This window comes from Moschus berezovskii, chromosome 20 (genome assembly GCF_049115385.1).
Source record: "Moschus berezovskii isolate FMDL1 chromosome 20, NW_MosBer_1.0, whole genome shotgun sequence".
Classification (NCBI taxonomy): Eukaryota; Metazoa; Chordata; class Mammalia; order Artiodactyla; family Moschidae; genus Moschus; species Moschus berezovskii.
In genome coordinates, this window is record NC_142479.1 from 53,512,195 (window position 1) to 53,535,983 (window position 23,789).

The following is a 23,789-nucleotide window of genomic DNA, read 5'->3' on the forward strand; positions in this document are numbered from 1 at the left end:
TCAGCAACAGGAAGGCTGGCAGCAGCTGGACTCACAGCTAGGGCGACAGCAGGTGGTCTGACAGCAGACAGGGCGGCTGCAAGGCTGGCAGCAGCTGGATCCACATTCCTGGGCTTGGCACCCAGGCAGACAGAAGCATGTGGGGTGGTAGCAGGTTCTATGGCAGTACACGGGTGCACAGGAGGCTGGCTGACAGCAAGGCTGACAGCACCTGGACCCACTGCAGGTTTGTCCGTAGCTGCTGGACCCACAGCAGGTGGGCTGACAGCAGCTGGTCACACAAGTAGGTTTGCAGCAGGTGGTTTCAGTGATTTGACAGCAAGTTTGGGGGCAGGAGGGCTGGCAGCAGCTGGGCTCACAGCAGGTGGGCTGGCAGCAGGTGGTCACACAAGTAGGCTTGAGGCAGGTGGTCCTGCAGCAGGTGGTCTCACAACAGGCAGGGCGACAGCAAGGCTGGCAGCAGCTAGACCCACCGCAGGTGGGCTGGCAGCAGGTGGTCACACAAGTAGGCTTGCGGCAGGTGGTCCTACAGCAGGTGTTTTCACTAGTCTGATAGCAAATTGGGGGGCAGCAAGGCCGACAGCAGTTGGACTCACAGCAGGTGGGCTGGCAGCAGGTGGTCACACAAGTAGGTTTGCAGCAGGTGGTCTGACAGCAGGCAGGGCGGCAGCAAGGCTGGCAGCAGCTGGACCCACAGCAGGTGGGCTGACAGCAGGTGGTCACACAAGTAGGCTTGCGGCAGGTGGTCCTACAGCAGGTGGTTTCACTAGTTTGATAGCAAGTTAGGGGGCAGGAGGGCTGACAACAGGTGGGCTGACAACAGGGTTTGCTGCAACAGGTGGGCTGGCAGCAGGTGGTCACACAAGTAGGTCTGCAGCAGGTGGTCCTGCAGCAGGTGGTTTGACAGCAAGTTGGGGGGCAGCAGGGCTTGCAGCAGCTGGACTCACAACAAGTGGTCCTGCAGCAAATGGGCTGACAGCAGGTGGGCTGACAGCACGGGGAGCAGCACGAGTGGGTCATTGTGTCTGTGATGAGGATGGACTCCTGTTCAGAAGTGAGTTTCTCAGATTCTGATGACTCCTCCTGCTCTGGGGCTTTTTATACCCTGGACCCCCAATGTTGGAACCAATAAGCAGGACTTTCCTGGTTGTTCTTTATGCTATTGCTGTAGTTTAGGGTAATTGTCATGGAGGAAGTTGCTTTCTTAGTGTTTTATAGAGAGGCCTCTGTAAATTAGTGTTTGATCTTTTCCTTAATTGGGTCTAGTACTTAAGAATCTTTCCTAGAAATGAAGAAGTCAGGAATGATCACCAGCAGCATTTCTGGTCATGTGACATCATCTGGGCATGCAGTAGTTCCTGCTGGCTCTGTGAAGGTCAGAACTGTTCTCCCTTCTCAGCTTTGCTCCTTTGGCTCTACTTAGTTTGGGACGTACCTCGAAAGGGTCAGGATACTGATGTATTCTGTGATGAATGAAGCCTGCTTGAGTTCAAGCCTGATCTCTGACAAAGTCAGAGTTAAGACTTCCACATGTATTTATATATATATATCTATATTTGGCAATTAGTTTGAAAAGTTTCCCAGTTTTATCAGGGTCATTTGAGTAGAGAATGGTTGGCACGTTGTTTTTCAAATGAAAATGAGCACCAAAACTGGAATAGAGGCAAAAGCTGAATCCTATTTTCGAACAGCATCCCTTCCTTACTGTTTCATTGCTATTTTCTGGTTAGATTAATGATCTCTGGTGAGACATCCCAACTTGCATATACTTTCTTCTATAATTTGTGACAAACAGGTTAGATAGGAGAATAACTAAGGTATGTTTGAATCTGTAAGTTTACGTATTCCGACAAATGTGGAATGTCAGCTACAATTTCTTAAAGCTTTTAGTCCCCATTTTCTCTCTTTTAGATATATATATATATGTTAGCGTATAATTGCCATGTAATGGGAAAACATATAATCAACAGCAGTGGAAAGGATAAAACGGCAATGTAATTCCAATGGCAGAAAAAAGGAAAAAATTTAAAATTTGTATGGAACCACAAAATAGCCAATGCAATATTGAAAAAGAAAAACAAAGCTGGAAGCATCCTTTTCATTGATTCCAAGCAGTATTACAAAACTATATTAAACAAAACAGATGGATTGGATAAAAACGGCACCTAGATCAATGGGATAGAATAAAGAGGCCAGAAATAAGCCCACACATTATATGGCCTACTAATTTATTACAAAGAGCCAAGAATATATTAATGCAATAAGGAAATTGCAATCTTTTAAATAAATAGGGGTAGGAAAACTGGGCAGCCATATGTGAAAGAATGAAACTGGACTCCTCTCATACACCATCCACAAAAATTAACTCAAAATGGATTAAAGGTTTGAACTTAAGACCTGAGATTATAAAACTCCTGGAAGAGAAAATAGATAGTAAGCTCCTTGACATTGGTCTTAGTGTTGACTTTTTGGATTTGACACCAAAAGTAAAGGCAACAGATCTAAAAGTGAGACTAATTAAATAGTATATGCCTAGAAAAGGAAGCTACCAACAAAATGAAGAGGAAACCTTTTGAATTGAGAAAAGACATTTTCAAATCATATTTCATAAAGGTTTGATATTCAAAACGCATAACTCAATAACTCACATGACTCATAACTCACATAACTCAATAGCAAAAATGAAACAACCTCATTTAAAATGGGCACGGGTTCTAAGGAGATACATTTCCAAAGAAGACATGCAAATGGGCATCAGATACATGAAAATGTGTTTAATATCACTAACCAACAGGAATACAAATCAAAACCACAATGAGATATCAGTTCATACCAGTTTTAGCATGGCTATCATAAAAAAGTCAAGACATACAAAGTTTTAACGAGAATATGAAAAAAGGGAACCCCTTTCCCTGTTAGTTGAAATGTGAATTGGTGCAGACACTATGAAAAACATTATGGAGATTCCTCAAAAATTAAAAATAGGACATGGGGAGAATAGAATATGATCTAAATATTCTACTTCTTGGCATTTCTCTGAAGAAAACAAAAACACTGACTCAAAAAGATTTATGCAGCCACATGTTCATTATAGCATTGTTTACACTAGCCAAAACATGGAAACAACTAAAGTGTCTGCCAATGGATGAATGGATAAAGAAAAAGTGGAACATATTATATAATGAAATGTTATTCAATGATGAATAGAGGGATATCTTCCCTTTTATGACAATGTGAATGGACCTTGAGGACATTAAGCTAAATGAAATAAGTTAGACAAATACCATGTGATCTCACTTATATATGGAACCTTAAAAATTTTTTTCTAAAACTGAGCTCATAGATAGAACAGATCAATGGTAGCCAGGGGTGGGAGGTGGGGTGGGTGAAATAGGTAAATGGGATCACAAGGTACAGGCTTTCAATTATAAAATAAATGCATGGGGAATGTAATGTACAGCATAATCATAGTTAGTAATATTGAAATCTTTGAAAGTTGCTAGAAAAGTAGATTTTAAAAGCTCTCATGCAAGAAAAAAGACTTTGTAACTATCAATTGTGACAGATGTTAACGTTAACTAGACTCACTGCAGTGATAACTTTGCAACATCTATGAATATCAAAGTATTATGTTGAACACCTATAAACAATATAACGCCATGTCAATTAAAGCTCAATTTAAAACAAACGAACAAGGATAGATTCATACCAGTAGAATTCAGAAGTCTCATATCAGGAGAGTACATGACACTACTATAGTGAAATATTGAAACACTTTCATTGTTTTTACCACTGTTGACTATAGGCTTTCCCTATGACATGGCAATTACACTCTTACATATGTACCTAAAAGAGAGAAAATAGGGCAGAAAAAACTCATAAGAAATTAAGAAACATAAGAAATTATGGCTGATACATTTCACATTTATTGAAATATATAAATCTATAAATTTATCATCCTATCTACCTATTTGTCACAAATTATAAAAGAAAGTATGTGCAAGTTGTGATGTCTCACCAAAGGTGATTGATCCAACTAAAAATAGTTATGGGACATTAATGAATTTATGTTGTCTGAAAACAGGGTACAGCTTTTGCCTCTATTCCAGCTTTGGTGCTGAATTGCTAGTGAAGAGCAATGTGCCAACATCTTCTACCTAAATGTACCAAATAAAGCTGGGAAACATTTTAGGTCTGTCACTACTGATTTGAAAGACATGTATACAGATACATGTGATCGTCTTGATTCTCAGACTTTGTCTGAGATCAGACTTGGACTTTAGCAGGCTTCACTCATCACAGAATGCATCAGCATCCAGCAAGTCTCAACCTAAGTATAGTCAAAGAAACAAAGAAAAGATGACTGTTCTGACCCTGACCAAGGCAGGAAGAACTGTCCCATGACCTGATGACATCACATGACCAGAGATGCTGCTGAGATGAATCCTTATTCTTTTTCACTTCTGGAATATGTTCTTAAGTACTAGTCCTAATTAAAAAAGAAGATCAAACACTAATTTACAGAGGCCTCAAAACACTAAAGAAATCATTTCCTCTTGGATAATTTCCCATTGACTACAAAAACAACATACACAACAAGGAAAGTCTTGCTTATTGGTCCTAACATTGGGGGTCCAGTGTATAAAAAGCCCCAGAACAGAAGCAGTCATCAGAATCTGAGAAACTCACTTCTGAACAGGAGTCCACACTCCACCACTGACAAAATGACTCACTCATGCTGCTCCCCGTGCTGTCAGCCCACCTGCTGCCAGCCCACCTGCTGTGAGCCCAGCTGCTGTCGGCCTTGCTGCCCCCCAACTTGCTATCAGACTAGTGAAAACACCTGCTGTAGGACCACCTGCCGCAAACCTACCTGTGTGACCACCTGCTGTCAGCCCACCTGCGGTGGGTCCAGCTGCTGCCAGCCTTGCTGTCGCCCTGCCTGCTGTCAGACCACCTGCTGCAGGACCACCTGCCTCAAGCCTACTTGTGTGACCACCTGCTGCCAGCCCACCTGCTGTGAGCCCAGCTGCTGTCGGCCTTGCTGCCCCCCAACTTGCTATCAGACTAGTGAAAACACCTGCTGTAGGACCACCTGCTGCAAACCTACCTGTGTGACCACCTGCTGTCAGCCCACCTGTGGTGGGTCCAGCTGCTGCCAGCCTTGCTGTCGTCCTGCCTGCTGTCAGACCACCTGCTGCAGGACCACCTGCCTCAAGCCTACCTGTGTGACCACCTGCTGCCAGCCCACCTGCTCTGGGTCCAGGTGCTGTCAGCCTTGCTGTCAGCCAGCCTCCTGTGCACCCGTGTACTGCCATAGAACCTGCTATCACCCCACGTGCTGCTGCCTGCTTGGATGCCAAGCCCAGGAATGTGGATCCAGCTGCTGCCAGCCTTGCAGCAGCCCTGTCTGCTGTCAGACCACCTGCTGTAGGACCACCTGCTGCCGCCCTAGCTGTGTGTCCAGCTGCTGCCAGCCTTCCTGCTGCTGATCACCTTGCCAAGGATCCACTGTCCCTATACAACACCTTCTATTAATTGACTTGCTACCTTGGGACAAAACAAAATCACTTCCTAGACTTTGCTGACAACTGGCATGCTCTACCAGAATTTCAGTTACTCATTTCCTTGCTTAAGAGTGTGAATTAGCTTGATGGAGTGCAGGGGGCTTCCTCCAATTGTCTTCCTCTGGTGTAGGAGGACCATGTGCCAACTTCCTGCATCTGTGATAAGGAAGTATGTCTTGGTTTTGACTCTGAAAATAGGATTGACCATCTAGTTCTTCTGAGTAACTTAAGAAAACAAGATCTCAGAATGTTTCTATAGGTTTCTGCAGCCTATCATAATCTTTATAATTATATTTCCTCTTGTGCTATCCTTGTAGTTCTTGCTTTCTCCTTTTATGATCACTTTGAGTTTTACCTGTATGTTTCTCAATAAATGGTGTACCACAATTCTTCTATATGTGTTTGATTTATTGCACTACATTCCTGATATAGAAATTTATATATTATATGCCTTATCCATTATGAGCATCATATTAGCCCCCTTCCTAATTATTACGTCATTATTAAAAACCCATTTCATTGTGTAGTGTGATTTACTAATAATAAATAGACTCATCCAGGATGAAGTCTTCTGTTCCTGCTCAAGGGCACTTACATTTACATCCCAAGGAAGTAGTAATAGATGTCTGAACCTCAGTGACTATGTCCTTGGCAAGCTATAGTTGCTGTCACTGTTCATGTGGTTATCTATTGCTGGGCCTGGACACACCTGGACACACTCCAAGGGAATTATGCTCAGACTACTTCTCCCTGCCCTCTATCTTTTCATGATAATTATCCCTCAGCAATTAGTAACTCCTCTCTCTGCCCAATGGTCTATCTAGATGAGGAGTCCAAAATGACCAGGTGACAGTTTAAACATAGACTATATTCCCTAAAAAATGTGACTTTTATAGTATTAAAACCTTCAATCTAGGAGAGTGTAGCTCCATGGGGAGGGGAAGAACAGATTCCCATATATGTCACCCTGAGTTAAAGTGAGAAGGTTCAATGCTACTTCACTTTCTGAAACCATGTATGCTACCTTTGTGGATATACATGGTACTACCTAAAAGATCTTCACGACCAAGATAGTCACGATAACGTGATCACTGACCTAGAGCCAGACATCTTGGAATGTGAAGTCAAGTGGGCCTTAGAAAGCATCACTACAAACAAAGATAGTGGAGGTGATGGAATTCCAGTTGAGCTATTTCAAATCTTGAAAGATAATGCTGTGAAAGTGCTGCACTCAATATGCCAGCAAATTTGGAAAACTCAGCAGTGGCCACAACTGGAAAAGATCAGTCTTCATTCCAATCCCAAAGAAAGGCAATGCCAAAGAATGCGCAAACTACCGCACAATTGCACTCATCTCACACGCTAGTAAAGTCATGCTCAAAATTCTCCAAGTCAGGCTTCAGCAGTATGTAAACCGTGAACTCCCAGATGTTCAAGCAGGTTTTAGAAGAGGCAGAGGCACCAGAGATCAAATTGCCAACATCTGCTAGATCATGGAGAAAGTGAGAGAGTTCCAGAAAACCATCTATTTCTGCTTCATTGACTATGCCAAAGCCTTTGACTCTGTGGATCACAATAAACTGTGGAACATTCTGAAAGAGATGGGAATACCAGACCACCTGACCTGCCTCTTGAGAAACCTGCATGCAGGTCAGGAAGCAACAGTCAGAACTGTACATGGAACAACAGACTGGTTCCAAATAGGAAAAGGAGTACGTCAAGGCTGTATATTGTCACCCTGCTTATTTAACTTATATACAGAGCACATCATGAGGAACACTGGGTGGAAAGAAGCACAAGCTGGAATCAAGATTGCCGGGAGAAATATCAATAACCTCAGATATGCAGATGACACCACCCTTATGGCAGAAAGTGAAGAGGAACTCAAAAGCCTCTTGATGAAAGTGAAAGAGGAGAGTGAAAATGTTGGCTTGAAGCTCAACATTCAGAAAACAAAGATCATGGCATCTGGTCCCATCACTTCATGGGAAATAGATGGAAAAACAGTGGAGACAGTGTCAGATTTTATTTTGGGGGGCTCCAAAATCACTGCAGATGCTGATTGCAGCCATGAAATTAAAAGACGCTTACTCCTTGGAAGGAAAGTTATGACCAACCTTGATAGTATATTAAAAAGCAGAGATATTACTTTGCCAACCAAGGTCCGTCTAGTCAAGGCAATGGTTTTTCCCGTGGTCATGTATGGATGTGAGAGTTGGACTGTGAAGAAAGCTGATCGCCGAAGAATCGATGCTTTTGAACTGTGGTGTTGGAGAAGACTCTTGAGAGTCCCTTATACTGCAAGGAGATCCAACCAGTCCATTCTAAAGGAGATCAATCCTGGGTCTTCATTGGAAGGACTGATGCTAAAGCTGAAACTCCAATACTTTGACCACCTCATGCGACGAGTTGACTCACTGGAAAAGACTCTGATGCTGGGAGGGGTTGGGGGTGGGAGGAGAGGGGGACGACAGAGAATGAGATGGCTGGATGGCATCACCAACTCTATGGACATGAGTTTGGGTGAACTCCGGGAGTTGGTGATGGACAGGGAGGCCTGGCGTGCTGTGATTCATGGGGTCGCAGAGAGTCGGACACGACTGAGCGACTGAACTGAACTGAACTGAACCTATATGCGAAACACATAGTGGCCATTAGGCCGAAGTATGTACCATATTCAGAAACACCATATCGATCTCATGTGCTGTTGAAAAGTTGTTGCTGAATGAAAAAAAAGCCGGGATTCTTGGCCTCCGGAGCGGAAGAATTCAATCTGGGGCCAGAGACGAGGCTTGATCGCTGAGAGCTTTTGTGTAATAAGGTTTTATTAAAGTATAAAGGAGATAGAGAAAGCTTCTGACTTAGGCATCAGAAGGGAACAGAAAGAGTACCCCCCTGCTAGTCTTCAGCTGGATATCACTAGCAGTCTGTTAATGAAAGAAAGGAATGTCTTAAAACTCAGAATGGCAACAGGCCCCTCATCCATAAGATGCGTTTTGGGATAATCTTGGCACCAGATGATTCAGCCCAGGCCATAAAACGATTGACTTGAATCTTGTAGAAGGGCAGATTACCATACAAATATTTTCGTTTATATAGATTAGGGGAACAATATCTGAGTATAACATACTGGTTTGTCAAGTAGGTTCTGAGCCATTAGGCAGAACGGATTTGAAGACAGAGTCTGGGGTAAATGCATAGTACATTAACATAGCTTAAGACAAACATTTCCATAAGAAAAATGCATTGGTTAACTCAAGGTTTGAGAATAGTTAACTTTCGGTGAAACCAGGTGTCATTATGGCAACACAGTATTTTAAGAGAAACCTCCTTTTAAATTCGTACAGAGAAGGAAAAACATATCTCTAATTTGTGTCCTCCTGCCGCTCAAGAGAGATAGAAGTGTCTGACACTTGCAGCCTATTTCCTCCGTTTGGAGGCCCCTGGCCTTCCTGCCTGTTACCCTCTCATTGTCACCTCTAAGTTGGTTCTTTGCTACACATCTACAAGACCATTCTAATTTTCCATGGGCCAGCCATCTCTTGATGAAACTGAAAGAGGCTTAATACTCTTGGCTTAAAACTCAACATTCAGAAAACTAAGATCATGGCATCCGGTCCCATCACTTCATGGCAAATAGATGGGAAAACAATGAAAAGATTGAGAGACTATTTTGGGGGGCTCCAAAATCACTGCAGATGTTGACTGCAGCCATGAAATTGAAAGACGCTTGCTCCTTGAAAGAAAAGTTATGACCGACCTAGACAGTATACTAAAAAGCAGAGAATTACTTTGCCAACAAAGGCCCATCTAGTCAAAGCTATGGTTTTTCCAGTAGTCATGGATGGATGTGAGAGTTTGACTATAAAGAAAACTGAGTGCCGAAGAACTGATGCTTTTGAACTGTGGTGTTGGAGAAGACTCTTTAGAGTCCCTTGGACTGCAAGGAGATCCAACCAATCCATCCTAAAGGAAATCAGTCCTGACTATTCATTGAAAGAACTGATACTGAAAATGAAACTCCAATACTTTGTCCACTTTGATGCGAAGAACTGACTCATTTGAAAAGACCCTGAAGCTGGGAAAGATTGAAGGCAGGAGAAGGGGATGACAGAGGATGAGATGGTTGGATGGCATCACCAACTCAATGGATATGAGTTTGAGTAAGCTCCAGGAGTTGGTGATGGACAGGGAAGCCTGGTGTGCTGCAGTCCATGGGATCGCAAATAGTCAGACATGACTGAGTGACTGAACTGAACTGAACAAGACGATTCTAATTTTCCATGGGTCAGCCATCTCTGTCATGTGATTTATGGTAGAACAAGTAGATCCCATGTTCATTTGCCTCTTGTTGATCTTGTTCATCAACAAGTGGGTCTGTGGGTCCAAAGTTTTACCATTCAGAATCCTATGACAATATTACTATAAGCTGGTGGATAGTACTGCTGATAGGGACAACAAATCCATGTTTGTAACATGCAATCTCAGTAAAGAAGAATTGCTGCCTTTTCCACGCACATGTAATCTAAGAGGAAAACTAACTTGCCTTCAAGTTAGATGGCTAGGTTTCCCAAGGGATATTATTCTCTGTTTCTGACTAGCAACATATACAGCAGGGCCAGCCATGGTCAGAGCAAGCTTGTGCTGTTGGTCCACACAAATCTTCCATCCCTGCCACCATGGATACTCCGTTCATGCTCTCTTGTATAAGTATTAATGAACCTAAAGAGATGGGATAAGATATCCCAAACTTGTAGCTGTCCAGTGTCTCCTCTGTGGTGAACACTCTGGAGGTCATTGATGTGGGACACAAGCGGGAAACACTTTCTGCCCTCACACCTTCCTCCATCTAAATAATTCTCCAAATCCCTTTACTTTCCACTCTTGCTCCTCCCTTGGCTCAGTCCAATCAGTCAGTCCTTTTACTACATGCAAATAGGCAAAGAGCATCATTTCCTCAGGGCACATTTTCTCCAAAAAAAAAAAAAAAAAAAAATATATATATATATATGTAATGGACATGTGTACTGACTCACTGTTCACTGTATTTTCTCTTTCCACTACCCTTGCACAGCAGAAGTATTATCTGTCATAGGCAAAATTCTCCATTTGGCTTAGAAGCTTCTACTGAAGTTAACAGTTGATGAAATTTAAGATATTGAATGCTCATGTATTATGATCAATTTGATTTTGTAGGAATCAAATGGAATTGAGCTGGCAATTATTTTAAATATTATTTTTAATTAGAGGATAATTACAATATTGCAATGGTTTCCACCATACATCAACATTAATCAGCCATAGGTATATAAATGAAGGAGGAAATAGAACAGGCTCCATCTTGAAAGTAGGACTCCATCTTGGACCAGATGGTGGACTTTGAGCTATATGCCCAGTATCTATAGAAACGAGATACCAACTGGAAAACCAGACCCCCTGAATGGAAGAGACCGAGGGCTCATACCTAGACTCTCCGTCACCTAAAAGAATACCCTAATTATCTGTGTAACCAAATAGAATCATAAATTCTATTATGCTTATTGGGGTATGACCACAGGCCTATTGATAATTGTCCACTGTTAACTACCTAGGCTTAAGACATATGAATCACAGGTTAACTTTAATTGTGTCTTTCTTTTCCTTTGTTCAGACTAGTTTCAAGGAATTTGGGGAGGTGGGTTTGGGCACGTACACTTAGGGTATGTATGGTTTTCATAAAAACTGGTCGGGGCCCTTGGCTAACAGGGGACTCTACCTTGGGCCCGCCAGTGTAATAAACTTCACTCCACTATCTGCATTGTCCTTCTGAGTGAACTTGTTTCCCAGAATGTGTGGCTACACTTATATCCCCTCCTCCTAAACCACCTTCCCACCTCCTCCATCCCACCCCTCTAGGTCATCACAAAGCACCAGCTTTTGGTTTTGCATCATACTACAAATTTCCACTGGCTATCCACTTTATGGGCTTCCCTGGTGGTTCAGATGGTAAAGAATCTGCCTGCAATGCAGGAGACCTGGGTTCAAACCCTGGGTAGGGAGATTCCCCTGAAAAGTGAATGACTCCAGTGTTCTTGCCTGGAGAATTCCATAAACAGAAGAGCCTGGTGGGCTACAGTTCATGGGGTCTCAAAGAGTCAGACATGGCCAAGTGACTAACACACACACACACACACACACATATACACACGCTCACTTCATATATGGTAACGTATAGGTTTCAATGCTACTTTCTTGAGTCATGCCACCCTCTCCCTCCTGCACTGTGACCATATATCTGTATCTCCTTTGCTGCCCTGCAAATAGGACCATCAGCACCATCTTTCCAGATTCTATATATACATGTTAATTTGCGATATTTGTCTTTCTCTTTCTGACTTACTTCACTAGTATAATAGGCTCTAAGTTCATCCACTGCATTAGAATGGATTCAGATGTGTTCCTTTCTACAGCTGAGTAGTATTCCGTTATGTATGGAATGTTACGTACACAATTATGTACCACAATTTCTTTATCCATTCATCTGTTGATAGACATCTAGGTTGCTTCCATGTTCTTGCAATTGTAAATTAGTGCTGCAATGAACATTGGGGCAGATGTGTTTTTTTCAATTAAGGTTTCCTGAGGGCATATGACCAAGCAGCTCAATACCAGAAAAACAAACAACCCAATCAAAAAGTGGCCAGAAGAACTAAACAAGTGAAAGGTTGTTGCTAAACCATGAAAGACGACAGGATTCTTGGCCTCTGGAGGAGAAGAATTCTATCCAGGGCCAGTGACAAGGTTTTATTGCTCAAACCTTGTGTATAATAAAGTTTTGTTAAAGTATAAAAGAGATAGAGAAAGCTTATGACACAGACATCAGAAAAGGGCAGAGAGAATGCCCCACTGTTAGTCTTTAGCTGGATGTTACATAGCTTCTAGCAGTCTGCTAATCAGAGAAAGGAAATTTTTCAAAATTTAGAGAATGGCACCAGGCCCCTCACCCACAACATGCATTTTGAGATAACATTGGCACCAGTTGAGTCATTCCGGGCCATAAAACAATTGACATGAATCTTGAAGAAAGGCAGTTTTCCAAGCAAATGTATAGTTTCATTAACATAGATTAGGAGAACAATATATAAGTAAAACATACTGGTTTGTCAAGTTGGTTCTGAGTCTTAGGTTGAACTGACTTGAAGACAGAGTCTAGGGTAAATACATAGTACATTAATATAGCTAAAGACAAACATTTCCATAAGAAAAATGCATTTGTTAGCTCAAGGTTTGAGAAAAGTTAAGTTCAGGTGGACTCAGGTGTCCTCATGGCAACACAGAATTTTAAGAGAAACCTCTTTTTAAATTTATATAGAGAAGGGGAAAGAAATCTTAACACTTGTCATTTGTTTCCTCCTGCCACTTAAGAGAGAGATTAAAAATGTCTGACACTTGCAGCCTATTTCCTCCATTTGGAGACCCCTGGCTTTCCTGCCTGTTACCCTCTCACAAGCATTTCTCCAAAGAAGACATAAGGATGGCTAATAAACATATGAAAAGATGCTCAACATCCTTCATTATTAGAGAAATGCAAATTAAAACTACAATGAGGTATCATCTCACACCAACCAGAATGGCCATCATCAAAAAGTCTACAAACCACAAATGGTCTGGTAATTATTACTCATGTATTCTTTAATCATTGAGGGCAGCACTAAACTCTGATGTTCTCTATGGATGTGCTATAGGTTCTCATTAATACTATGACTTGGAAGTTAAATAATTTATAAATTTGAGAATGGTTTGTGTTAAGTCAGGCATACAGATTTAAACAAAGTAGATAAAATCTTACATTACCATGGAACAGGTAAGAGAAAAAATGATTCTCTACTAATAATGGTGATGAATCAATTTGTTTTGTGATATCCCTGAAAATATAAGAATTGTGGTCTTTTCAAAAGGTGTCTACTTGCAGACTGACTGACCCAGTGAAAAAGAGAGAAAGAGAAAGAAAATACTTCTAATCCATGGGTAGACATAATATACAGAAAGAGAGTAGTGGGAAAATAGATATTTAAAGGTCATAACACAATATATGTGAAACATTTCTTGAGGTGACTTATGTATGTATTCCCCTAATCAAGTGTTAATGAGTAACAGAACAGAAATTTGAACTCTCTTCCATTTGATATTAATTCCCATAACTGAGAACTAATGTCTTTTTCCACCATGGAGAGCTTATGGTTGTGTTGTAGCCACGCGTTCCAGGAAACAAACTCACTCAGAAGGACAATGCAGATAGTGGAGTACAGTTTATTACACTGGCGGGCCCAAGGCAGAGTCTCCTCTTAGTCAAGGACCCTGACCAACATTTGTGAAAATCTTTTATACCCCATGTGTACGTGTCTGAACCCACCACTCCAAATTCCTTGAGACTTACATAAATCAAGGAAATTACAACCCCAGTAACCCCATCACTCACGTGCTATGTGCTCAAGCAGTCAAACAGTCAGCCAATAATAATAAGCCTGAGGTTACATTCCAATAGATACAGAAAAATTTATGGCCTGTCTGAAGGAAGGGGTGATTAGTATATGTTTTCTCATAGGTGATGAGTAACCTAGATACGATCTTCAAGGTTCCTCTGTCTGGAGGGGGTCTTATCCTTCTGTTTTCATTTTCATAGGCACTAAACACAGAGTTCAGAGTCCATTGGAAAGGTGGCTGAGCATGATCAGCATGAACAGGACTAAGATGGAGTCCAGGCCCTATGAATTCCTTCTTCAGTTGAAGATAAGATAAAGAGAAGCACAAATCTATGAGGGAAATTAGTACAGAAAGTGGATAGTGTACACTAGAAGCATCTTCAGTTCAGTTCAGTCACTCAGTTGTGTCCAACTTTTTGCGACCCCATGAATCACAGCATGCCAGGCCTCCCTGTCCATCACCAAATCCCGGAGTTCACTCAAACTCATATCCATCGAGTCGGAGATGCCATCCAGCCATCTCATTCTCTGTCGTCCCCGTCTCCTCCACAAAATAAAAGTCAAAAGAATGATCATGTGCATCTATTTGTTTCAATGATATGTCATTCTACTAAACTGGAATCTGGTAACATCTAGAATATTTAGGGAAACTACTCTGACTTAACCTTAACACTACATATCTGATTGAAAAGGTCAGTGATAGAGGTCTTGGGGGAAAATGAGAATCTTAAGGTTCTGTAGTCAGTAGGCAAATACTGGGCATAATGAAAAGTGCATCCCAAGAGATGGGAGAGCACATGCCAGGGATAAGGGAGAAATCAATGTGATTTTGCAGTACATGTATCTTCTCCTGGGAAAAGTAACAGCTCAGCAATGCCATTCTGACTGTCTAACAAGTGATCCCAGTGAGCAAAAGATTCAGGAGACTGGATTGCGGGAAGGAGAAATGCTAAAGTAATCAATTTCTATTTATGAGAGATGCTTGAAAACGGAATGGGTTACCACTGAAGGAGGAAACAGACAGAACAGGCTCCATCTTGAAAGCAGGACTCCATGTTGGGCCGGACTGTGGACTTTGAGCTATATGCCCAGTATCTATGGAAATGACATACCAACTGGAAAACCAGCCCCCCGGATGGAAGAACCCCAGGGCTCATACCTAGATTCTCCATCCCTAAAGGAATACCCTAATTATCTGTGTAACCAAATAGAATCATAAATTCTATTATGCTTATTGGGGTATGACCACAGGCCTATTGATAATTGTCCACTGTTAACTACCTAGGCTTAAGGCATATGAATCACGGGTTAACTTTGATTGTATTTTTCTCTTCCTTTGTTCATACTAGTTTCAGGGAATTTGGGGAGGTGGGTTTGGGCACATACACTTAGGGTATATAAGGTTTTCACAAAAACTGGTTGGGGTCCCCAACTAAGAGGAGACTCTGCCTTGGGCCCACTGGTGTAATAAACTGCACTTCACTGCATCGTCCTTCTGAGTGAGTTTGTTTCCCGGAACGCGTGGCTACAACACCACAGCAGTAGGAAGTCACACCACTGGAGGTGTGGAAGCATCAACTAAACAACCAAACAGTTGGAATGTTGCATCTTTGTTTTTTTTTTTTTTAATGTAATTAATTTATTTTTTATTGGAGGCAAATTATTTTACAATATTATATTGGTTGGTTTTGCCATACATTGATATGAATTTGCCCCGGGTTTACATAAGTTCCCCCTCCTGACCTCCCCTCCCACCTCCCTCCTCCCTTTATCCTCCCTCTGGGTCATCCCTGCATGCCAGCCCCGAGCATCCTATAACATGCATTGACCCTGAACTAGTGATTCGTTTCACATATGACAACATACGTGTTTCAATGCCATTCTCCCAAATCATCACACCCTCACCCTCTCCCATAGAGTCCCAAAGACTGTTCTATACACCTGTGTCTCTTTTGTTGTCTCGTATACAGGGTTATCATTTGCAACTTTCTAAATTCCATATATATGCGTTAGTATACTGTATTGGTGTTTTTCTTTCTGGCTTACTTCACTCTGTATAATAGGCTCCAGTTTCATCCACCTCATTAGAACTGATTCAAATGTATTCTTTTTAATGGCTGAATAATACTCCATTGTGTATATGTACCAAAGCTTTCTTATCCATTCGTCTGCAGATGGACATCTAGGTTGCTTCCATGTCCTGGCTATTATAAACAGTGCTGCAATGAACATTGGAGTACACGTGTCTCTTTCAATTCTGGTTTCTTCGGTGTGTATGCCCAGGAGTGCGACTGCTGGATCATATGGCAGTTCTATTTCCAATTTTTTGAGGAATCTCCACACTGTTCTCCATAGTGGCTGTACTAGTTTGCATTCCCACCAACAGTGTAAGAGGGTTCCTTTCTCTCCACATCCTCTCCAGCATTTATTGCATGTAGACTTTTGGATAGCAGCCATTCTGACTGGTGTGAAATGGTATCTCATTGTGGTTTTGATTTGCATCTCTCTGATTATGAGGGATGTTGAGCATTTTTTCATGTGTTTGTTAGCCATCTTTATGTCTTCTTTGGAGAAATGTCTGTTTAGTTCTTTGGCCCATTTTTTGATTGGGTCATTTATTTTTCTGGAATTGAGCTGCAGGAGCTGCTTGTATAATTTGGAGATTAATCCTTTATCAGTTGCTTCATTTGCTATTATTTTCTCCCATTCTGAAGGCTGTCTTTTCACCTTACTTATAGTTTCCTTTGCTGTGCAGAAGCTTTTGATTTTAATTAGGTCCCATTTGTTTATTTTTGCTTTTATTTCCAATATTCTGGGAGGTGGGTCATGGAGGATCCTGCTGTGATTTATGTCGGAGAGTGTTTTGCCTACGTTCTCCTCTAGGAGTTTTATAGTTTCTGGTCTTACATTTAGCTCTCTAATCCATTTTGAGTTTATTTTGGTGTATGGTGTTAGGAAGTGTTCTAGTTTCATTCTTTTACAAGTGGCTGACCAGTTTTCCCAGCACCACTTGTTAAAGAGACTGTCTTTTCTCCATTTTATATTCTTGCCTCCTTTGTCAAAGATGAGGTGTCCATAGATGCGTGGATTTATCTCTGGGCTTTCTATTTTGTTCCATTGATCTATATTTCTGTCTTTATGCCAGTACCATACTGTCTTGATGACTGTGGCTTTGTAGTAGAGCCTGAAGTCCGGCAGGTTAATTCCCCCAGTTCCATTTTTCTTCCTCAAGATTGCTTTGGCTATTCGAGGTTTTTTGTATTTCCATACAAATTGTGAGATTATTTGTTCTAGTTCTGTGAAAAATATCTTTGGTAGCTTGATAGGGATTGCATTGAATGTATAAATTATTTTGGGTAGTATACTCATTTTTACAATATTTATTCTTCCAATCCATGAACATGGTATATTTCTCCATCTATTCGTGTCCTCTTTGATTGCTTTCAGTAGTGTTTTATAGTTTTCTATGTACAAGTCTTTTGTTTCCTTAGGTAGATATATTCCTAAGTATTTAATTCTTTTCGTTGCAACAGTGAATGGAATAGTTTCCTTAATTTCTCTTTCTATTTTCTCATTATTAGTGTATAGGAATGCAAGGGATTTCTGTGTGTTGATTTTATATCCTGCAACATTACTGTAATCATTGATTAGCTCTAGTAGTTTTCTGGTAGAGTCTCTAGGGTTTTCTGTGTAGAGGATCATGTCATCAGCGAGGAATGTTGCATCTTTGATTTGTAGCCTCTGAGAGTGAATTCTGTCAGGGGACTGTACGGGTCCCTTCTATTAATGAGTCTCTGTGAAGTCTCTAAATTCTCTGTCTTGTTCAAGAACGATAACTGATTGATTGGTTGCTGACATTGCTGTTTTTCTCTGAGTCCACAAGCACCCAAAGGCATAGCATTAAAATAATAAGACATTGCACCATGAAATTATGACATCTATTCACCTAGGCAAAAAGATGCTCTCTCCCCAAATGTCTTCAGTTCAGTTCAGTCCAGTCACTCAGTCATGTCTGACTCGTTGCAGACTGCAGCACGCCAGTCTTCCCTGTCTATCACCAACTGCCGGAGCTTACCCAATCTCATGTCCATAGAGTCAGTGATACAATCCAACCATCTCATCCTCTGTCATCCCCTTCTCCTCCTGCCTTCAATCTTTCCCAGCATCAGGGTCCTTTCTAGTGAGTCAGTTCTCTGCATCAGGTGGCCAAAATACTGGAGTTTCAGCTTCAGCATCAGTCCTTCCAATGAATAGTCAGGACTAATTTCCTTCTCCTTGCAGTCCAAGGGACTCTCTAGGGTCTTTTCCAACACCACAGTTCAAAAGCATCAGTTCTTTGGTGCTCAGCTTTCTTTATAGTCCAACTGTCACATCCATCCATGGATGGATAAAACCATAGCTTTATCCATCTGGTTTGTCCAACTGGAAAAACCATAGCTTTGACTAGATGGACCTTTGTTGGCAAAGTAATGTCTCTGCTTTTTAATATGCTGTCTAGGTTGGTCCTAACTTTCCTTCCAAAGAGTAAGCATCTTTTAATTTCATGGCTGCAGTCACCATCTGCAGTGATTTTGGAGCCCCCCAAAATAAATTCTCCCACTGTTTCCATCGTTCCCCCATCTATTTGCCATGAAGTGATGGGATCAGATCCCATGATCTTAGTTTTCTGAATGTTGAGTTTTAAGACAGCTTTTTCACTCTCCTCTTTCACTTTCATCAAGAGGCTCTTTAGTTCCTTCTTCTCTGTCTGCCATAAGGATGGTGTCATCTGCATATCTGAGGTTATCGATACTTCTCCCAGCAATCTTGATTCCAGCTCGTGCTTCATCCAGCCTAGCATTTCCCATGATGTACCCTGCATGTAAATTAAATAACCAGAGTGACAATATACAGCCTTGATGTACTCCTTTCCTGATTTGGAACCAATCTGTTGTTCCATGTCCAGTTCTAACTGCTACATACAGATTTCTCAGGAGGCAGGTCAGGTGATCTGACATTCCCATTCAAGCTGCTCTTTATTATTTTGACAAATGTGCAACCAATTGAAATGATTCTTGCAGACTCAGAAATCTGCTTTTATTTACATACAGAAAACTGTGTTACGTTCCTATATTACATTACATTACTGTATTATATTACAATAGAGTCCTCTACTGAATCATAACAATTTATCAATGCCATAAATTAATATTCCAATTTATGGATCACAATTATAATTGCACTAGCTATAATTTTCATAATCTACTTGATCGGTCATTTCTATCTTCATGAATAACTAAAAGGAAAGTCAAATAACAATCAGAATGTTATTCTGTAAGCAATCAGAAGTATTTGGTAAGACGGAATGCTTAGTGGCATCTCATGCACTCGTGTCAAACACATTATCTTTCCTAAGGGACTGGAAGACTCAGGTGCAGAGTCTCTTTACCCTGCAGTGCTTGGCTGTGCTGCTAACCTTTGCACCTGTGCCTCTCCTGACTTTGAACCTCCACGACTGATGATCCCAACTATATTTAAGAAACACACATTTCATTATTCAAATCCTCATCGGGTTAGAGGAATTTCTACTCATGTTGATATCACAATTTTTCTATAAATTGCCTTTTTGACCCTAGTTCAATTTATGTCTTGTAACGTAGACTTTAAAATATCTAGAAGGAAATTGAATAAATGGGAAGGACCTCCACAGAGAGTGTATAAACACTCTGTCCAAGCAATTCTACTTACAGAGTTTTTCCAACAAAAATGTTTATATATGTGTACCAAAGGACTTGTTGTAAAACATTCATAGCAACACTACTTTTATTAGCTCCAAACTGCAAACAATCTACATGTATATCAACAGTAAACAAATAAAATGTGTCATATTCATTCAGTGGAAGATTAGACAGCAAAGAGAATGAATGGACTACAGATAATTACATGAAGGAGTCTCACAGTCATAACATAAAAAGAAATTAGTCAATTCCATATTCTTATTTATATAAATTTAGAAACTTTATATAAAGTGAACTTGCCTACATTTAGCAATGAGTGAAAGAGAGAATTTGAAAGCGGTGGCAACAAGTTCTATTTCTTTACCTGGTAAAAGTGACAAATGTTCCTTTTGAGATATTCTGGACATTTTCTCATGTGAAAAATGGAAATAATAATTGGGGGGACTGTACGATCTTAGAATGAATAGTGCATATCATATGCACATGTGTGTAAATCCTTGCATCATGAAATGCTGTATAATAACACAAAGCACAATATGGAATTAATAGTGGCACAAGATTTATTTGGAAATTCAAGTGAGATTCCCTGTTTCTAGGGAGGCACTCAAAGTGTTTATGAAAAGAAGAAAGCAGGATACAAGAATCATGAGTACATTGACAAGAAACATGATTATGAAGGTTATTATAAAGATAAGTAGCAGAAACTGCAGAAAGTCATAAGCATGTATCTTCCTAAGTTGCATGTAGAGAGAAGGTGAAGATCCTGATTTCTGAGTCAAGTAAGATACCAACACTATCTAGGATGCAGGAAGCAGGAACACGACCCACACATAAGAAGAAAAGAATTAAGGTAAATTCCTTCACAATCCATCAAGTTGATCCTCAGACTTTTAAACAGGGAGAAGAATAACATAAATTTGGTGATAGAATGTTGGTCTCAGCAACATTATGAAGTAAAATTTGTTCTGAAATGCCAAATCAGGTGGTAAGATTGTTGATTTGTGAGATAGTGATTCCTTGGCAAAGTGATCACCATCAGGAAGGCTGGCAGCAGCTGGACACACAGCTGGGACAGCAGCAGGTGGTCCTACAGCAGGTGGTCTGACAGCAGACAGGGCGGCTGCAAGGCTGGCAGCAGCTGGATCCACAGCTCTGGTCTTGGCACCCAGGCAGGCAGCAGCACGTGGGGTGGTAGCAGGTTCTATGGCAGTACACAGGTGTACAGGAAGCTGGCTGGCAGCAGTTAGAACCACCACAGATTTGTCCACAGCTGCTGGACCCACAGCAGGTGGGCTGACAGCAGCTGGTCACACAAGTAGGTTTGCAGCAGGTGTTTTCAGTGGTTTGACAGCAAGTTTGGGGGCAGGAGGGCTGGCAGCAGCTGGGCTCACAGCAGGTGGGCTGGCAGCAGGTGGTCACACAAGTAGGCTTGAGGCAGGTGGTCCTGCAGCAGGTGGTCTGACAGCACGCAGGGCGACAGCAAGGCTGGCAGCAGCTGGACCCACCGCAGGTGGGCTGACAGCAGGTGGTCACACAAGTAGGTTTGCGGCAGGTGGTCGTACAGCAGGTGTTTTCACTAGTCTGATAGCAAGTTGGAGGGCAGCAAGGCCGACAGCAGGTGGGCTGGCAGCAGGTAGTCGCACAAGTAGGCTTGAGGCAGGTGGTCCTGCAGCAGGTGGTCTGACAGCAGGCAGGGCGAGAGCAAAGCTGGCAGCAGCTGGACCCACAACACATGGGCTGACAGCAGGTGGTCACACAGATAGGCTTACAGCAGGTGGTCCTACAGCAGGTGGGCTGGCAGCAGGTAGTCACACAGGTAGGTTTGCAGCAGGTGGTTTGACAGCAAGTTGTGGGGCAGCAAGACTGGCAGCAGCTGGACCCACGAGAACTGGATCTATTACAGGTGGGCTGGAAGCATAAGGTCCTACAGCAGGGGGTCCTGCAGCAGGTAGGCTGGCAGCAATGGGCGCAGCAGGAGTGGGTCATGGTCTCAGGGTGGTGTGTGGGTTCTTGTTCAGAGGTGAGTTTCTCAGATTCTGATTACTTCTTCAATTCTTATACTTTTATATACTGGGCTCCCAGGGTGTGAACCAATAAGCAGAATTTTCCTTATTGTTGTTTGCCTTATTTTCCATAATCACTGAAGGGATTGTATATGAGGAAGTTGTTTCCTAGATGTTATGAAAATTTTAGAAGTGTTTCTAATTGATAATAATTCATAGAATTTTTCCTCAGATAAAAAGGTGATCCCATCAGATATATTGTTCCTGCTCAGTCATAGAGTGATCATGTGATATAGTTCTAGCTGGCCTGGAAGGGTTATAGCAGTTGTCCTTCTCCAGCTTTTATCCTTTTGCTATACGGAAACTGGGTAGTTCCCCTGTGCTGAGGGGCATAATGGCTGACATCTTCACAATGACAAATTGAATCCATGTCAGAGTCCAAATCTGTTTACCTACAAAAGCCTGATTCTAGACTGCTACAGGCATCCCTATCTACTCCCTACACCCACCCCCTGCCATGTATCCCAGTTCTATCACAGTTGGTTAGATGGTGTCTGGCATAATCTCTTTCGCATGGCAAAGCAGAATCAAAACAGGTGAGTAGAAGCAGAAGCTGTACACTGGGACTGAGAAAGTTTCAGTACGTTACTTCTTGGGTGATCAGTAGTCCTGATTTATCCAGGACAGAGGAGTTTCCCTGGATGTGGCTCATTCAGTGATCCACTGAATAACTGGGGCAATTCTCAGCAAACCAGGGCGAGCTGGTGACTCTAGTCCCACCCTTGTTTATCAACAGAGTCGATGATCTCATCTTAATGATAGCATCTTCTTCATTGTCATCTTTTATTGTCCTCTTTCCTCCATCTTTCCTTCCTTCTTCCTTCAATCCTTCCTTTCCTTCTTCCCTCCGTCTTTCCTTTCCTTCTTTCTCTCCTTCCCCCTTTCCTTTTTTTTCTTTTAATGATGGAATTGAATTAGTTAATACCTAATCTACTTTTAGAGCTCTAATATGCTTAATCATGTTTTAGTTATACCATTTATTTGAAAAGTAAATGATAAAATGAAAATTATTAATTTCCAAGCTCATAGCTTATTACAAGAATGAACAAACCCTTGTCAATACCAGAAGGTTAAGAAATAGAAGTTATCCCTGTTCCCTCCAAATTATACCCCCTCAGTCATCCCGAAAGGTTGCTAAAAGCTCTGTTGACTTACAACTCTGTAAGTCAGTTCTGACTTTTTTTAACCTTTATATAAATGAAAGAATATAGAATTGACTTCCTTTTACATTATGACTGTGAGATTGAACAATGTAATTATTTGTAATTTATCCATTGTCATTGTTTTATAATCTTCCATTGTGTTAATATGACACTATTTATTTGTTGACTGTCCTGATAAACATGTAGGCTTTCTATAATTTGGGGACTATTAAAAAAGAATGCTTGCTTAAATTTTTTGCACAGATTTTTTTTGGTAAACACATATACACATTTGTTTGGACATAAACCTAGGAGTAGGTTTCTCATAGAATTGCTTGGTCAAATGTTTATTCTGCTCTCTGGAGAGTTCTTGCCTTTCATTTGACTTATTCCTAGATATGCTTGTTTCTATGCCATTTTGTATGTTATAATTGAAAATTTTCAACTGCTTTGACATACAAAAATGGACTTATGTATGTTGACCTTGTAATCTAACTCCTTTATTATTTTTAATAGCTTAGCAATAGGTTTTTTGAAATTTTTCATGCACAATCACATCATCTATGGGTGACTACAGCTTTATTCATTTAGCAGTCTTTTTAACTGAAATATAGTTGATTTACAATATTGTGTTACTTTCAGGTGTACAGCAAAGTGATTCGGTTATATATGTTTGTATGTTTATTAAGATCATTTTACACTGGGGTTATTGCAAGTTATTAACTACTATTTCCTGTATTAGGCAGTAAATCTTTGTTGCTTATCTATTTTATATATAGAAGTGTATATCTTGTTAATCCCATATTTCTAATTCATCCCTCCTCCTCTCTCTTTCCTC

At 41.2% G+C, this 23,789-nt stretch overlaps 3 protein-coding genes across 29 annotated transcripts; 1 reads left to right on the forward strand and 2 right to left on the reverse strand.

Moving 5' to 3' along the window:
* LOC129544384 (uncharacterized) lies at window positions 1–1,020 on the reverse strand. 14 transcript variants are annotated; one of them, XM_088828540.1, is made up of 4 exons: window positions 593–1,020; window positions 371–526; window positions 172–277; window positions 1–84 (listed from the first exon to the last, which is right to left on the reverse strand). In XM_088828540.1, the coding sequence occupies exons 1-4, from the start codon at window positions 1,018–1,020 to the stop codon at window positions 1–3; spliced, it is 774 nt and encodes a 257-aa protein (XP_088684666.1). The 14 variants fall into 14 exon arrangements, with proteins under 14 accessions (XP_088684666.1, XP_088684671.1, XP_088684672.1 ...); XM_088828545.1 differs by having other exon boundaries at window positions 1–238; window positions 341–617; window positions 999–1,020; XM_088828546.1 differs by having other exon boundaries at window positions 1–238; window positions 341–469; window positions 974–1,020.
* A 3,704-nt stretch (window positions 1,021–4,724) lies between these two features.
* Window positions 4,725–5,492, forward strand: LOC129544385 (uncharacterized). Of its 14 annotated transcripts, none has more exons than XM_088828555.1 (4): window positions 4,725–4,786; window positions 4,853–5,023; window positions 5,090–5,166; window positions 5,293–5,492. In XM_088828555.1, the coding sequence occupies exons 1-4, from the start codon at window positions 4,725–4,727 to the stop codon at window positions 5,490–5,492; spliced, it is 510 nt and encodes a 169-aa protein (XP_088684681.1). The 14 variants fall into 14 exon arrangements, with proteins under 14 accessions (XP_088684681.1, XP_088684682.1, XP_088684679.1 ...); XM_088828556.1 differs by having other exon boundaries at window positions 4,725–4,771; XM_088828553.1 differs by having other exon boundaries at window positions 4,725–5,023.
* A 15,289-nt stretch (window positions 5,493–20,781) lies between these two features.
* On the reverse strand, window positions 20,782–21,732 carry LOC129538447 (uncharacterized). Its single transcript, XM_088829435.1, has 2 exons — window positions 21,687–21,732; window positions 20,782–21,470 (listed from the first exon to the last, which is right to left on the reverse strand). Exons 1-2 carry the CDS (start codon window positions 21,730–21,732, stop codon window positions 20,782–20,784), a joined length of 735 nt encoding a protein of 244 aa, XP_088685561.1.
* Between the last annotated feature and the right edge of the window lie 2,057 nt (window positions 21,733–23,789).

Coding starts and splice junctions, on each gene's coding strand:
- LOC129544384 (XM_088828533.1), bottom strand. CDS start 1,020: ATGACCCACTCGTGCTGCTCCCCGTGCTGTCAGCCCACCTGCTGTCAG. Junction 527..592: donor TGCCAGCCCACCTGCTGTGA/GTCCAACTGCTG, acceptor CACCTGCTGTAG/GACCACCTGCCGCAAGCCTA.
- LOC129544385 (XM_055407823.2), top strand. CDS start 4,725: ATGACTCACTCATGCTGCTCCCCGTGCTGTCAGCCCACCTGCTGCCAG.
- LOC129538447 (XM_088829435.1), bottom strand. CDS start 21,732: ATGACCCACTCCTGCTGCGCCCATTGCTGCCAGCCTACCTGCTGCA. Junction 21,471..21,686: donor CTGCCAGCCTACCTGCTGCA/GGACCCCCTGCT, acceptor CCATGTGTTGTG/GGTCCAGCTGCTGCCAGCTT.